The 16,338-nt window shown below is 44.7% G+C and overlaps 1 protein-coding gene across 1 annotated transcript in view; it reads right to left on the reverse strand.

Moving 5' to 3' along the window:
* LOC126295054 (transcription factor MafA-like) overlaps nt 1–16,338 on the reverse strand; it is a 149,707-nt gene that overhangs the window by 97,205 nt on the left and 36,164 nt on the right. Inside the window, exons 2-3 of the mRNA XM_049987302.1 lie at nt 8,895–9,558; nt 2,596–2,721 (exon numbers count right to left, since the gene is read on the reverse strand). Of these exons, the coding sequence (XP_049843259.1) occupies nt 2,596–2,721; nt 8,895–9,440 (672 nt within the window). The 5' untranslated portion in view covers nt 9,441–9,558. The remainder of the gene's footprint in view (nt 1–2,595; nt 2,722–8,894; nt 9,559–16,338) is intronic.

Genomic DNA, 16,338 nt, shown 5'->3' on the forward strand with positions numbered 1-16,338 from the left:
ATCCATTCTGTTCATTGCTCTTCCCATACCATTCCCGTCTGGTAGAATTAGAATGTTTTCGGCATTTCTCAAAAGTTTTATTTGCTTTCCCTGATCTTCTACATCTACGTCTACATCTGCATCCATACTCCACAAGCCACCTGACGGTGTGTGGTGGAGGGTACATTGAGTACCTATATCGGTTCTCCCTTCTATTGCAGTCTCGTATTGTTCGTGGAAAGAAAGATTGTCGGTATGCCTCTGTGTGGGCTCTTATCTCTTTGATTTTATTCTTACGGTCTCTTCGCGAGATATAAGTAGGAGAAAGCAATATACTGCTTGACTCCTCGGTGAAGGTATGTTCTGGAAACTTCAACAAAAGCCCGTACCGAGCTACTGAGCGTCTCTCCTGCAGAGTCTTCCACTGGAGTTTATCTATCATCTCCGTAATGCTTTCACGATTACTAAATGATGCTGTAAGGAAGGGCGCTGCTCTCAATTGGATTCTTCCAATGAATCTCATATGGCATTTTTTTATATGGTCATTCCATTTTAAATCACTCCTAATGCCTACTCCCAGATTATTTATGGAATTAACTGCTTCCAGTTGCTGACCTGCTACATTGTTGTTGTTGTGGTCTTCAGTCCTGATACTGGTTTGATGCATCTCTCCATGCTCCTCTATCCTGTGCAAGCTTCTTTGCCCTCCGCACTGCCCTCCAATACTAAATTGGTGATCCCCTGATGCCTCAGAATATGCCCTACCAACCGATCCCTTCTCTTAGTCAAGTTGTGCCACAAATTTCCCTTCTCTTCAATTCTATTCAATACCTTCTCATTAGTTATGGGATCTACCTATCTAATCTTCAGGATTCTTCTGTAACACCCCATTTCGAAAGCTTCTATTCTCTTCTTGTCTAAACTATTTATCGTCCACGTTTCACTTCCATACATGGCTACACTCCATATAAATACTTTCAGAAACGACTTCCTGACACTTAAATCTACACTCGATGTTAACAAATTTCTCTTCTTCAGAAACGCTTTCCTTGTCATTGCCAGTCTACATTTTTATCCTCTCTACTTCGACCATCATTAGTTAATTTGCTCCCCAAATAGCAAGACTCCTTTACTACTTTGGGTAAGTGTCTCATTTCGTAATCTAATTCCCTCAGCATCACCTGATTTAATTCGACTACGTTCCATTATCCTCGTTTTGCTTTTGTTGATGTTCATCTTATATCCTCCTTTCAAGGCACTGTCAATTCTGTTCAGCTGCTCCTCCAGGTCCTTTGCTGTCTGTGACAGAATTACAATGTCATCGACGCACGTCAAAGTTTTTATTTCTTCTCCATCAATTTTAATTCCTACCCCGAATTTTTCTTTTGTTTCCTTCACTGCTTGCTCAATATACAGATTGAATAACATCGGGGAGAGGCTACAACCCTGTCTCACTCCCTTCCCAACCACTGCTTCCCTTTCATACCCCTCGACTCTTATGTCATCTTGTTTCTGTACAAATTGTAAATAGCTTTCGCTCCCTGTATTTTACCCCTGCCACCTTCAGAATTTGGAAGAGAGTATTCCAGTCAACACTGTCAAAAGATTTCTATAAGTCTACAAATGCTAGAAATGTAGGTTTGCCTTTTCTTAATCTATCTTCTAAGATAAGCGGTAGGGTCAGTATTGCCTCACGTGTTCCAACATTTCTACGGATTCGAAACTGATATTGTCTGATGTCGGCTTCTGCCAGTTTTTCCATTCGTGTTAGTATTTTGCAGCCGTGGCTTATTAAACTGACAGTTCGGTAATTTTCACATCTGTCAACACCTGCTTTGTTTGGGATTGGAATGGTTATATTCATGTTGAGGTCTGGGGGGAATTAACTGCTTCCAGTTGCTGACAGCTATATTGTAGCTAAATGATAAGGGATCTTTCTTTCAGTGTATTCGCAGCACGTTACACTTGTCTACATTGAGATTCAAATGCCATTCCCTGCACCATGCATCAATTCGCTGCAGATAGTCCTGCATTTCAGTACAATTTTCCATTGTTACAGCCTCTCGATATACTACAGCATCATCCGCAAAAAGCCTCAGTGAACTTCCGATGCCATCCACAAGGTCGTTAACAGCAACGGTCGTACAACACTCCCCTGCGGCACACCTGAAATCACTCCCTCCATTGAGAATGACATGCTGCGTTCTGCTATCTAGGAACTCTTCAATTGACCAATTGGTCTGATAGTCCATATGCTCTTACTTTCTTCATTAAACGACTGTGGGGAACTGTATCGAACGCCTTGCGGAAGTCAAGAAACACGGCATCTATCTGTGAACTCGTGTCTATGGCCCTCTGAGTCTCTGAGTTCAGTTCTCAAATCTCATCTTGCTCAATGTGGAGATTGAATAACACGAGGAATGGTTACAAACCTGTCTCCTTCCTATTATATAAATTTCATTAATTTTCCACTTTTTAGGGAACATACATTGTGGGAAAACTGTGACAGACAGGAAAACGGACGTCAGATATGGATTCACGCAGAGATTACGCTGTTGCCTAACAGTACGTAATAGAAATTTCTACGCCACTGACAGTGGATGCAGCTTTACTCACCTGGGCGTCGGAATGCTGAACTCCGGCTGGTGGCTGCTGTTGGTGATGGAGCACCTCCTGAGGCTGGTGATGCGCTGAGCCGAAGTGAGCCTCGTCACCATCTGGTCCTGGCTGGTGCACAATCTGCTGGGGAAACAAATACACAGGCACTGGGAGACGAACCAGTTAGTACTAGTGAAGAGGCTGACATCAAAGTGATAATGCATCACACGTATACAGCGTGCTCTAAATTTCCCTTTGTAAAGTTCTTGGAATATACTCCGTTTGTAAGTAGGCTGGTTAGGTTTTTATGTTGGTAACGTCATGTGGCGCTCTGTATGAAAATCACTGACTGTGCGGTCTGGGGCTGGTTGGCATTGTTGCACAATCCTCTGTGCCCTCGGTGGCTCAGATGGACAGAGCGTCTGCCATGTAAGCAGGAGATCCCGGGTTCGAGTCCCCGTCGGGCCACACATTTTCAGCTGTCAACATTGATGTATATCAACAATACCTTTCGGCAGCTAAGGGTTTCGATTTAATTATCATTTCATACTAGATAAGCTGCACGGTCATCAATGGTGTCTGTTCTTTCGGGAACAGATACCATCTTCATATAGGAACCAAGTGAGTTTTTGAGCTTCAGAAGGATTGGTTGGAATTGGAGATCAAGGTCGAAGGAAAAGAAAACTGGAGGAGCAAATATACACCGACCAATATGCTAGATATCAACGACAGAGAAGAATATGGGAAAAGATTAGAGTGTCACCAGTGGAGCCGACAGGAGAAAATGACACTGAAGATTTCGGAAGAAAAGCTGGAGAGAACAAGAGAAGTAATGAAGAGGTCCTGGGAGAAGAAGAGTAAAATGCAGTCCATGAAGGGGATACCCGTGGTCCTACAGACGCCGTAACGCAAGAAGAAGAAGATGTCACCATACGCGCGCAGTACAACGTGGTGTAGGACGATGATGTTTTCTACACGAAGAGATGTGAAATGAAATGAATTCATCGAGTGGCATTGTTTGCCGGGAGGCCCCCACAGGGTTGTAGGTACTATTTCATGTGGCGCCACATTCGACGACTTGCGTGTCGGTGATGATGTTATGATGATGAGGACAACACAAAATGCAGTCCAGGATAACAGAAAATCTCCAACCCGGCCGGGAATGGAACACGTTCCCACTTTTTTGTTTCGTTAACGGTCGTAGTATTTTTTCGGGGCGGGCGTCCCATGACGCATGGTGAAGTTCATCATTGATCCATTCACTCAGTTTTTTTTCTTTTTTTTTTATTACAGAGTGCAGCTAACTCACCGAACACGCTGAGGTACCGTGCCGTATTAGGTACCGTATTAAATGGATTGTGCTGTCACCTAATGCCAGGTACTGCATATCAGCGACCTCAGTGGTCATTAGACATCGTGAGAGAGCAGAATGGGGCTCTCCAAGGAACTCTGAACGTGGTCAGGTGATTGTCACTCGTGTCATACGTCTGTAAGCGATTACCACTCACCTAAACATCCCTATGGCAACGGCCTTGCCGCAGTGGATACACCACTTCCCGTGAGATCACCGAAGTTAAAGTACTGTCGGGCGTGGCCGGCGCTTGGATGGGTGACCATCCAGCCGCCATGCGCTGTTGCCATTTTTCGGGGTGCACTCAGCCTCGTGATGCCAATTGAGGAGCTACTCGACCGAATAGTAGCGGCTTCGGTCACTGTCAACCATCATGACGACCGGGAGAGCGGTGTGCTGACCACACGCCCCTCCTATCCGCATCCTCAGCTGAGGGTGACATGGCGGTCGAATGGTCCCGATGGGCCACTTGTGGCCTGAAGACGGAATGTGCTTTAAACATCCCTAGGTCCACTGTTTCCGATGTGAAGGTGAAGTGGAAACGTGAAAGGAGACATACAGCATAAAAGCGTACAGGCCGACATCGTCCTTTGACTGATAGAGATCGCCGACAGTTGAAGAGGGTCCTAATGTGTAATAGGCAGACATCTATCCAGACCATCACAGAGGAGTTCAAAACTGCATCAGGATCCGCTGCAGGTACGATGACAGTTAGGCGGGAGGTGAGAAAACTTGGATTTCATGGTCGAGCGGCTGCTCATAAGCCAAAACGACGCCTCGCTTCGTGTAAGGAGCGTAAACATTGGAAGATTGAACAGTGGAAAAACGTTGTGTGGATTGACGAATCACGGTACACAATGTGGCGATCCGATGGCAGGGTGTGAGTAAGGCGATTGCCCGCTGCACGTCATCTGCCAGTGTGTGTAGTGGCAACAGTGAAATTCGGAGCCGGTGGTGTTATGGTGTGGTCGTGTTTTCCATGGAGGGGGCTTCCACCCCTTGTTTTGCGTGCCGCTATCACAGCACAGGCCTACATCGATGTTTTAAGCACCTTCTTGCTTCCCACTGTTGAAGAGCAATTCGGGGATGGCGATTGGATCTTTCGACATGATCGAACACCTACTCATAATGCACGGCCTGTGTCGGAGTGGTTACACGACAATAACACCCCTGTAATGGACAGGCCTGCAAAGAGTCCTCACCTGAATCCTACAGAACACGTTTGGGGTGTTTTGGAACGCTGACTTCGTGGCAGGTCTCTCCGACCGACACTTGTGCAACGCAGCTAGCTCTTTAATCCCATGAAGTAATGGGTGCTGTCGACAAGGCATCTCAGATGGAGTACCGTCTCTGTTGCGCGACTGGATTCGTGATTTCCTCTCAGAGAGGACACAGTTCGTAGTGACAGACGGTAAACCATCGAGTAGAACAGAAGTGATAACTGCCGTTCAGCAAGATAGTGTCATAGACCCTCTGCTGTTCCTGATTTATATAAATGATCTTGGTGATAATCTGAGCAGCCCCTTAGATTCTTTGCAGACGAGGCTGTAATTTACCGTCTAGTAAAATCAGCAGACGATCAATTCCAGTTACAAAATTATCTAGAGAGAATGGTGCGAAAAGTGGCAATTCGCACTAAACAAAGAAAAGTGCGAGGCCATCCACATGGGTACTAAAAGAAATCCGATAAATTTTGGATAACGATAAATCGCATAAATCTAAGGATTGTCTTTTCGACTAAATACCTAGGAATTACAATTACGAGCAGTTTAAATTGAAAAGACCACGTTGATAATATTGTGGGGAAGGCGGAACAGTTAGAAGATGTGACAAACCCACTAAAGAGCCAGCCTACATTACACTTGTCCGTCCTCTGCTGGGATATTGCTGCTCTGTGTGGGATCTTTACCAGGTAGGATTGACGGAGGACGCTGAAAAAGTGCAGAGACGGGCAGCTCGTTTCGTGTTATCGCGAAATAGGGGTGAGAGTGTCACTGATGTGATACGCGAGTTGGGGTGGCAGTCACTGAAACAAAGGCGGTATTCTTTGCGGTGAGACCTATTTACGAAATTTCAGTTACCAACTTTCTCTTCTGAATGCGAAAATATTTTGTCGACACACACCTACGTAGTGAGAAATGATCACCATAATAAAATGAATCAGAGCCCGAACGAAAAGATTTAGGAGTTCCTTTTTCCCACGCTCCATTCGAGAGTGGAATGGTAGAGAAGTACTATGAAAATGGTTCGATGAACCCTCTGCCAGGCACTTAAGGGTGAATTGCAGAGTAGCCTCGTAGAAGTAAATGTAGATCGATACCTCTCCTCAGTTCAGCTCTCCATGAAGAATGGGTTGCCATTCTTCAAGTAACCTTCCAGCACCTGATTGAACGTATGCCTGTGAGAGTGGGAGCTGTCATTGAGGGTAAGCGTGGGCCAACACCATATTGAATTCCAGCGCCATGAACTTGTAAGTCATTTTCAGCCAGGTTCTTGGATACTTCAGATCACATAGTGTGGTGTGCGAACTGTAAGACCTTCAGTACACACACCATCAGATTATTTGATTTGTCGCTCTGACGAAGTATGCGAGTGTCAGCAATATATCTCGTGGTGTTATGGTGCCGAGTTTATCTTCTGCCGTTAGGTCAGACGATAGAAATGCCACTTGCACGCTTATAGTAGCAGATTGACGGTGACCAACTTTAAACAGAACTTGATTAATTTTCTCACAGATTTATTACAATAATAACAAGCATAAAAATTACTTAACTTGGTTCTGGATGCTATTTACAATTGACAGTCTGAAGTTCCTTTGGTATTGCTACGTTAATCTTATTCTCACATATATCTCTGATACTTGACAAAAGTGTCTATACATTTATCTTGATGGCTATGTACAGGAATATGGTAATCTTATTAGGTGCAGACTAATGCTGACTGACAGATCGAAAGTCTGTACACTCGTTATAATACCTCACGCATTCATGTATCACTGCGCCAGTATGATCCGCGAGGAGAAAAGGTTCTACATTAGCAGCAGTATCATTGGCTGCGTTACATATTAATACATGGATCGGTGGAAGCAGAATTTGGTCTGTCTCTATGGCAGCGCCATCTCGTAGTGCGGAGATGGACGAACGCTGCGCCTGCACTGTTGTGCTTAGCGGGGCGCGCTCTAGTGGGAAAGTTGTGTACGCGCTGACTACGCGGAACTATGTACACAACATATAGTGTATTTAGAATGCAGATAATTTTAACACCTGAAAGAGAACCCAAGTGCTTACATATATGGGGTGTTACAACAAAGTACGGCCAAACTTTCAGGAAACATTCCTCACACACAAAGAAAGAAAATATGTTATGTGGACATGTGTCCGGAAACGCTTACTTTCCATGTTAGAGCTCATTTTATTACTTCTCTTCAAATCACATTAATCATGGAATGGAAACACACAGCAACAGAACGCACCAATGTAACTTCAAACACTTTGTTAAAGGAAAAGTTCAAAATGTCCTCCGTAAGCGAGGTAACGTGCATCCACCCTCCATCGCACGGAATCCCTGATGCGCTGATGCAGCCCTGGAGAATGGCGTATTGTATCACAGCCGTCCACAATACGAGCACGAAGAGTCTCTACATTTGGTACCGGGGTTGCGTAGACAAGAGCTTTCAAACGCCCCCATGAATGAAAGTCAAGATGGTTGAGGTGAGGAAAGTGTGGAGGCCACGGAATTGGTCCACCTCTACTAATCCATCTGTTGTTGAGAAGCGTACGAACACTTCGACTGAAATGTGCAGGAGCTCCATCATGCATGAACCACATGTTGTGTCGTACTTGTTAAGGCACATGTTCTAGCAGCACAGGTAGAATATCCCCTGTGAAATCATGATAACGTGCTCCATTGAGCGTAGGTGGAAGAACATGGGGCCCAATCGAGACATCACCAACAATGCCTGCCCAAACGCTAACAGCAAATCTGTGTCGATGACGTGATTGCAGAATTGCGTGCGGATTCTCGTCAGCCCACACATGTTGATTGTGAAAATTTACAATTTGATCACGTTGGAATGAAACCTCATCCGTAAAGAGAACATTTGCACTGAAATGAGGATTGACACATTGTCGGATGAACCATTTGCATAAGTGTACCCGTGGAGGCCAATCAGCTGCTGATAGTGCCTGCACACGCTGTACACGGTACGGAAACAACTGGTTCTCCCATAGCGCTCTCCATACAGAGACGTGGACAACGTTACCTTGTACAGTAGCAACTTCTCTGACGCTGACATTAGGGTTATCGTCAACTGCACGAAGAAGTCCCTCGTCCATTGCAGGTGTCCTCGTTGCTCTAGGTCTTCCCCAGTCGCGATTCATAGGCTGGAATGTTCCGTGCTCCCTAAGACGCCGATCAATTGCTTCGAACGTCTTCCTGTTGGGACACCTTTGTTCTGGAAATCTGTCTCGATACAAACGTACCGCGCCACGGCTATTGCCCCGTGCTAATCCGTACATCAAATGGACATCTGCCAACTCTGCATTTGTAAACATTGCACTGACTGCAAAACCAAAGTCGTGATGAACACTAACCTGTTGATGCTACATACTGATGTGCTTGATGCTAGTACTGTAGAGCAATGAGTCGCATGTCAACACAAGCACCGAAGTAAACATTACCTCCCTTCAGTTGGGCCAACTGACGGTGAATCGAGAAAGTACAGTACATACTGACGAAACTAAAATGAGCTCAAACATGGAAATTAAGCTTTTCTGGACACATGTCCAGATAACATGTTTTCTTTCTTTGTGTGTGAGGAATGTTTCCTGAAGGTTTGGCCGTACCTTTTCGTAACACCCTGTATATAGTGGTCCTCAGGTCACGTACCCTTACCAAGGAATCGAAGGTCGAGGGCTGTATAAACAAGAATAAAATCTTCGTATGACAAACAGTGGGTGGGGCCTACCTGTCCGTGGTGTAGCTGCAGGTGGTGCTGGTGCAGAGTGGGTCGGCTGTGGTGCTGGTGCTGGAGGTGAGGGTGGTGCTGATGGTGCGGGCCAAAGCCGTAGTGGTGCCCCAGTGGTGGCGGAGGCGGAGGCGGAGGCGGCATCAGCGTCGCGGTGTGGAGGTCCGTACCGCCGGCGTCCCCCGCCGGTCCACACGGGTCCCGAGGGAGCTCGCCGAACAGCGGCACCGGCTGCCCGGAGTAGCTGCCGTGGTGGTGGTGGTGGGGGTAGTGGTGGTGGGGACGGAGGTGCGGGGAATACCCGCGCACGCCCGGCAGGGGTGCCAACACCGTGCCCGCGGTGGTGTTGGGGTTGGTGGCGATCGCTCCTCCACTGGCGGTGTCCTCTGTCGGAGCCGGCATGGTGCCGCCGACTGGCGACCCTGCAGCCACCAGGTGGTGCTGCTGGTCCACCGGAAACGAGTCCTCGGAGTCGTGTTTCGTCCCAAATCGCGCTGGGATGGCAGGTTTGTTGTCTTCGGAATCGTCTTCCACCTTCAGGTGCATTGGTGCTAGCCGGTTTCTCCTACAAACTCCAGTCCGCACAGATAGTCCTCTAGCCTGGAAGGTGGCGCAGACGGCCTCAGCTTGCACACAACGTCGGTGCTTTGCCTGTGGAGACGACCTGGAAAGCAAATTTAAATAATGATGTACTCATTGCGAACCATCACAGTACTGTATTCAAACATTATGAATCACCTCAAAGGCAACAATCTATTGATACGTAATCAGCATGGTTTCAGAAAACATCGCTCTTGTGCAACGCAGCTAACTCTTTATTCGCAGGAAGTAATGGCCGCTATCGACAGGGGATCTCAAGTTGATTCCGTATTTCTAGATTTCCGGAAAGCTTTTGACACCGTTCCTCACAAGCGACTTCTAATCAAGCTGCGGGCCTATGGGATATTATCTCAGTTGTGCGACTGGATTCGTGATTTCCTGCAGGAAGGTCGCAGTTCGTAGTAATAGACGGCAAATCATCGAGTAAAACTGAAGTGATATCAGGTGTTCCCCAGGGAAACGTCCTGGGACCTCTGCTGTCCCTGATCTATATAAATGACCTGGCTGGCAATCTGAGCAGTTCTCTTAGGTTGTTCGCAGATGATGCTCCAGTTTACCGTCTATTAAGGTCTTCCGAAGACCAGTATCAAATGCAAAGCGATTTAGAAAAGATTGCTGTATGGTGTGGCAGGTGGCAGTTGACGCTAAATAACGAAAAGTGAGAGGTGATCCACACGAGTTTCAAAAGAAATCCGTCGGAATTCGATTACTCGATAAATAGTTTAATTGTCAATTATAGGGGAGAGAGTGTGGCAGATATGATATTCGAGCTGGGATGGAAGTCATTAAAGCAAAGATGTTTCTCGTCACGGCGAGATCTATTTAGTCACCAACTTTCTCTTCCGAAAGCGAAAATATTTTGTTGAACCCAAGCTACATAGGTAGGAATGATCATCAAATTAAAATAAGAGAAATCAGACCTCGAACAGAAAGGTTTAGGTGTTCGTTTTTCCCGCGCGCTGTTCCGGAGTGGAATGGTAGAGAGATAGTATGGTTGTGGTTCGATGAACCCTCTGCCGAGCACTTAAATGTGAATTGCAGAGTAGTCATGTAGATGTAGATGTAAATGGCTTCTCTATATAGCCGTGGATAATAGTTCGTCATAGTACATAAAACTTCTGTTTCCGAAAATTTCACTGCGTGATCACCCGACTGACGTGCATGTTCTGGCACGGGTGACTTGTTTGTGTTTCCTGGTCGGCAAAGACTTTTATGTTCCTTCAACCGTGTATTCACACTTCTCTTTGTAGTTCTAATGTAGGCCCTACCACATGTACTCGGACAAGGCCTAAGCACAACGATAGGACACAGCGATGGAAGAACACTGTTTCTCTACCCTCCATCAAAAAAGTAACGGATCAAATAGGGAAGATTTTGACGAAACACGGTGTTCAACCGATTTTCAGACCAACTAAGAAAATAGAACAAGTACTTCGTTCCGTTAACGATAAACGTCTCCCTCTGTCCGCAGTGGTGTATACAAGATTCCGTGTGTATGTGGTAGGGCCATACCCCGAGGTGATTTAAACCCGCAAACCGCCCACCAGTGCGTTGTTTCACCATGTATCAGCGTTATCCCTAATTTATGAGCATGAGTCTATGACGTCGTGATGCCGTCCCGTCGAAACACGCGACAAAATGTTGGATTGATAACTTTGAAGAGACTGCATACGCCCTTGTACGCGAGTCTGTCTTACGGAGCCAACGGCGTTCAATTCGTAAACAAGCAGCAGTGGTTGGAATGTCCCGGGAGAGTGTTCGGGAATTGTTCATCTTGATTTAAAATTTCATCCGTACAAACTACAAATGGTGGAACAATTGAAGGACAACGATTACCGGTTACGATTAGGTTTGTGTCAACAAATGACAACAAAAATAAACAATGGCGATGAATTTCTAAACAAGCTGTCGATGTCAGATGAGGCACATTTTGCTGGCCGGCGTGGCCGAGCGGTTCTAGGCGCTGCAGTCTGGAACCGCGCTATCGCTACGGTCGCAGGTTCGAATCCTGCCTCGGGCGTGGATGTATGTGACGTCCTTAGGCTAGTTAGGTTTATGTAGTTCCAAGTTCTAGGGGGCTAATGACCTCAGATGTTAAGTCCCATAGTGCTCAGGGCCATTTGAACCATTTTTTAGGCACATTTTCATCTCATACTTTATGTGAATAAACAGGACTACCGTTACCTGGGCAAATACAAATCCTAATAACGTCCACGTGCGCCCCAGACACGCTAGCAAAGTGACAGTATGATGTGGTCTTTCATCCGATGGGATTATCGGACCGGCCGACCGAAGTGGCCGTGCGGTTCTAGGCGCTGCAGTCTGGAACCGCGAGACCACCGCGGTCGCAGGTTCGAATCCTGCCTCGGTCATGAATGTGTGTGATGTCCTTAGGTTAGTTAGGTTTAAGTAGTTCTAAGTTCTAGGGGACTGATGACCTCAGAAGTTGAGTCCAATAGTCCTCAGAGCCATTTGAACGATTTGATTATCGGACCGTATTTTTTCGCAAATGAGCAGGGGAACACAAAAACTGTCAATGAGAATTGTTACGTGGAGTTGTTACGAACTTTCGTTACACCTTTCATTGAACAACTTTCCAAACGTTCAAGAAGCCTGGTTTCAACAGGACGGAGCAGCATCACACACTGCACGGCAGTCAACGGCATATGAGCGAGAACTGTTTGGCAATGTGTGGTGTCACGATCCGGTGACATTACCTGACCCCCAGATCGCCAGATTTATCCGTTTGTGATTTTTTATTGTGGGGCTGCATCAAGAGCAAAGTCTGCACGAATCGACCAAGAACACTGGACGAGTTAAAACACAGAATTCGGGATGCTGTTCACGGTATCCCAGCTTAGATGTTGCAGCGGTCAATCAGGAAACTCAACAGCAGATTTCGCGAATTTATTCGTACAAGAGGACGCAATCTAAAGGACGTAATTTTTTTAAAAAAAATGATAAATGCCATCAATGTTTCGTAAATGGCAAAGTTGTAATGTTTCGTTACTATGAGTGCAATTTCTTTTCAGTTTTATTGGATTGTGGAAATGTTCCCGTTTTTCTGTGTTATCCACTATGTGTAGAAAGCGTTACTCGAAAACATAAAGAATATACATTGCTCCAAAACCCCGTATTTTCTTCCATATACAACAACTTTTCCAAGCCGACTACCACTTACATACTGTTCATCAATCCTCATCGATCTGGGACACTGAAACAATTCCAGAAAACTGGAATGTTGTGTTCATTCACCCACGTAATAAAAAAGGGGACGAAACAGATCAATATCTAGAGAGGAACTTCATTCGTACAGTTAGAATACAAAATGTTATCGAAAGCTCTTCCTCAGCTAGATAATTGAATTGGAGGATATCAAGCTGGATTCAGGAGCAGCAAACCCTACCTTGTCCACAAAAAATTCTAAATCTCCCATAATTAGGTGCGTGGCAGAATCAAATGAAAAGACAGTTGTGACTTTTGTTGACTTCAAAAAGGCTTATCATTTTTAAAAACAGAGATTCTCTTCTCAAAACACTGGAGGAATTTGCAGTATACAGAAAAATTCAACAAGCTCGAACAAAACTCGGGATCTAAAGTTAAATTTCTTTGGACAACTTCCAGTCCCTTCCAAATGGTAACAGGAGTCAGACAGAGGTCGGTAACCCACTACCATTCAGGTGTGTACTGGAAAAATTTGTGAGATAATAGAAAACAGTAGAAAAAACAAAACGTTAGTAACTACATAAAGCTGGGTAGATCTACATCTACATACACTTCCATACTCCGCAAGCCACCTGACGGTGTGTGGCGGAGAGAGGCGATAAATTGTTTGCCCTTTGCAGATGGTCTCCTAGTGACTGATGTGACCTTAGAGTATGCGAAGAAAAGACTAGAACTTAGGAAGCGGATAGCTGAAAAGGCAGGTCTGCGAACACCTTTTGAAAAGGGGGAGGACATGACAAACGAAAATAACTCACAGAAAATTTTAAAAAGCAAGAAAACAGACAACTTCAAATATCTGGATGAAAATATAAACATAAAACGCGCTAAAGGAGCAGTTATTCTCAGAACTGAAGAATTAAAACACAGAAATGAAAGTAAGAAATCTGTACAGTAAACACCGTTTTCCAGAGATGTTAAACTAAGGCAGTATAAAACAGTTGTAAAACCTGAAGTCGCCTATGGGTCGGAAACACCAATTCTTCTTGGACGCAAAAATGCGATTGATTGACTTTTCTCATTTTGTGAATACCGAAGGAGCGACCTGTTTTACTTGCTAAAAAAATTCAACAGCCTAGATCACATAAGTATTTGTTTACTCAAGACAACCGGTTTCGACAGACTTTGCTGTCATCTTCAGGTCTTAAAAATCTTTTTGTTGTGAAAAGTGTTCATTGCACGGTGGACCTCACGCCAAGTTGTCACGCCGATAAAAAGTCTTTTACACTGTGCTGACTTTTATATCCACATCGCAGCTTGGCGTTCGGTCCACTGTAAAATGAAGACGTTTCACAGAAAAAAAAAGGTTTTTAAGACCTAAAGATGACAGCAAAATCTGTCGAAACCGAATGTCCTACATAAAGAAACATTTATATGATCAAGGCTAGTGAATGTTTTTAGCAAAAATGCATTAGAAGTTTTGTGAAAGAAAGAAAAAAAGTTTGCCAAAAATTTTACATGCAATCAATAACAAAGATAGCAATTTGACGAAGTAAAGAAACGTACTGATTCTACCGTAAAACAATAGATCAGGTTAGGAAAAGATGTGGACGTCTAGAGAGAAAGAGGAAGACGGACTGAAAAAGAAGATTCACACGTTCTTCCAAATTAGGAAAACAGCCAGAGAAAACGCGTGGGGTGGCAAGACCACAGAGGACTCAGAAGAAACGCAAATTGAATAGCAGAGACAAAGTCCGACGAAAAGTTAAGAAATTCGAAGATTTTCAGTAACATAAAACAGACAGAAGAACAACGGGAATGGTCAGATGAGAAGAAAAGAGCTTATTCTGAGAAAATGAAACAGATTTGCAGAAGGAAGAAATAAAAAGTTATCTTGACGTGTTCTCAGTGAGCCTGAAACTAAATAAACAAAAAACGGCCTCAGAAGTTTTTGATCACTCCCTGTTCATAATTCGTTTACTACAGTATGTTTGAAAATTGTGGTAACGGTCACTAGATGATGACCCAGAAAACAACTACTACAGAATGAGATCTCATTTTGGAAATATCCCCCAGGCTGTGACTAAGCCATGTCTCCGCTATATCCTTTCTCCCAGGAGTGCTAGTTCTGCAAGGTTTGCAGGAGAGCTTCTGTAAAGTTTGGAAGGTAGGAGACGAGGTACTGGAGGAAGTAAAGCTGTGAGGACAGGGCGTGAGTCGTGCTTCGGTAGCTCAGACGGTAGAGCACTTGCCCGCGATAGGCAAAGGTCACGAGTTCGAGTCTCGGTCCGGCACACAGTTTTAATCTGCCAAGAAGTTTCAAGTTACAACTACTACAGTCTGCCTTAGGAGCCGCAGCACAGATGGGTCCCGTGTGTGGCGATATTTGAACACCGTTTCTATACTCATGCAACATCTTACCGATTAAAAGTAAAACTGCGCTCCACAGTATGTCACTCAAGTACGGCAGTGCTGTCCCAGTAGTAGTAACTACACCCTGCATCGAATATTTCTTATTACACTTAGCAAAGTAACTCCACTACAGAATGCCTAGGATATTTTGCTCCAACGTATGATGTCTGCGCCCTGCCTTACCATTCTGCTGAGACAGGTTATCTCTGAATCTGTAGCAAAGTTGTGTGCGTTTCCGGACGCATGTCAACACTGTTTTTACACATGGACCACTGCGTTTACGTCAAAAGACGAAGAATTGTACTCCACAGCCTGTCACACAATGTTATCCCGGTAGCAACAAACATTCATAAATGGACCACCGCCCCTGCCTACTGTCTGCGACTGCGAAGAAATGCTAATCATCTGCATACCCATGCATGTGGTACACTTGGTTCCAGCGTTTCCTGCATGCCGACTTCATGCGTTTGCAATTTTAATGGCCAGTTGTAAATTCCATCCTGAGAGATACACATATTCTTAACTGTGTATGGTTTCTTCACTTGAGCTACGTAACCAAAGTTTATTTTACGTTATTAGCTTCAATTTTTCGCAATTCGTAGTTCTTACTCCACCTCTGCAGCTCTTTTGACCATCGTTCGTTCTTTTTCACTCCGATAAATGTTTCTTTCATCAATCCTCGAGAGAATATCGTAATTCTAACATATGTTATTTTTTTTACGATGTGCGACTTTATGCGTTTGCAATTTTAATGGCCAGTTCTAAATTCCATCCTGAGAGATACACATATTCTTAACTGTATATGGTTTATTCACTTGAGCATCGTAACCAAAGTTTATTTTAAGATATTAGCTTCAATTTTTCGTAATTCGTAGTTCTTACTCCACGTGTGCAGCTTTTTTAACGCACGTTCGTTCTTGTTCGCTCCGATAAATGTTTCTTTCATCAACCGCCGAAAGAAAATCGTAGTTCTAACATGTGTTATTTTTTTACGATGCGCGACTTCGACGCAATGACAACTAACTGTTTCGTATACGCTTCGAAATGTCGTCAGTTAGGATGTTACAGTAGCCATTTTGATTATGTCACTGGTGAAACTACACACGTGTTATGGGAATCCAGACGTTACCCCCTCTTTTTTCTTTTCTTTGTGGCTAGGAGCATTTCTTCCGTGAACCAATGCGCAGGCATCTTTCCCGGAGATTTTCTGCTGTCTCCGAGGCGCAAAGGAGTCGACAGTTCCTGGCTGAAGGAAACAGAAGGGGGGTGG

This window comes from Schistocerca gregaria, chromosome 11, assembly GCF_023897955.1.
Source record: "Schistocerca gregaria isolate iqSchGreg1 chromosome 11, iqSchGreg1.2, whole genome shotgun sequence".
Taxonomy (NCBI): Eukaryota; Metazoa; Arthropoda; class Insecta; order Orthoptera; family Acrididae; genus Schistocerca; species Schistocerca gregaria.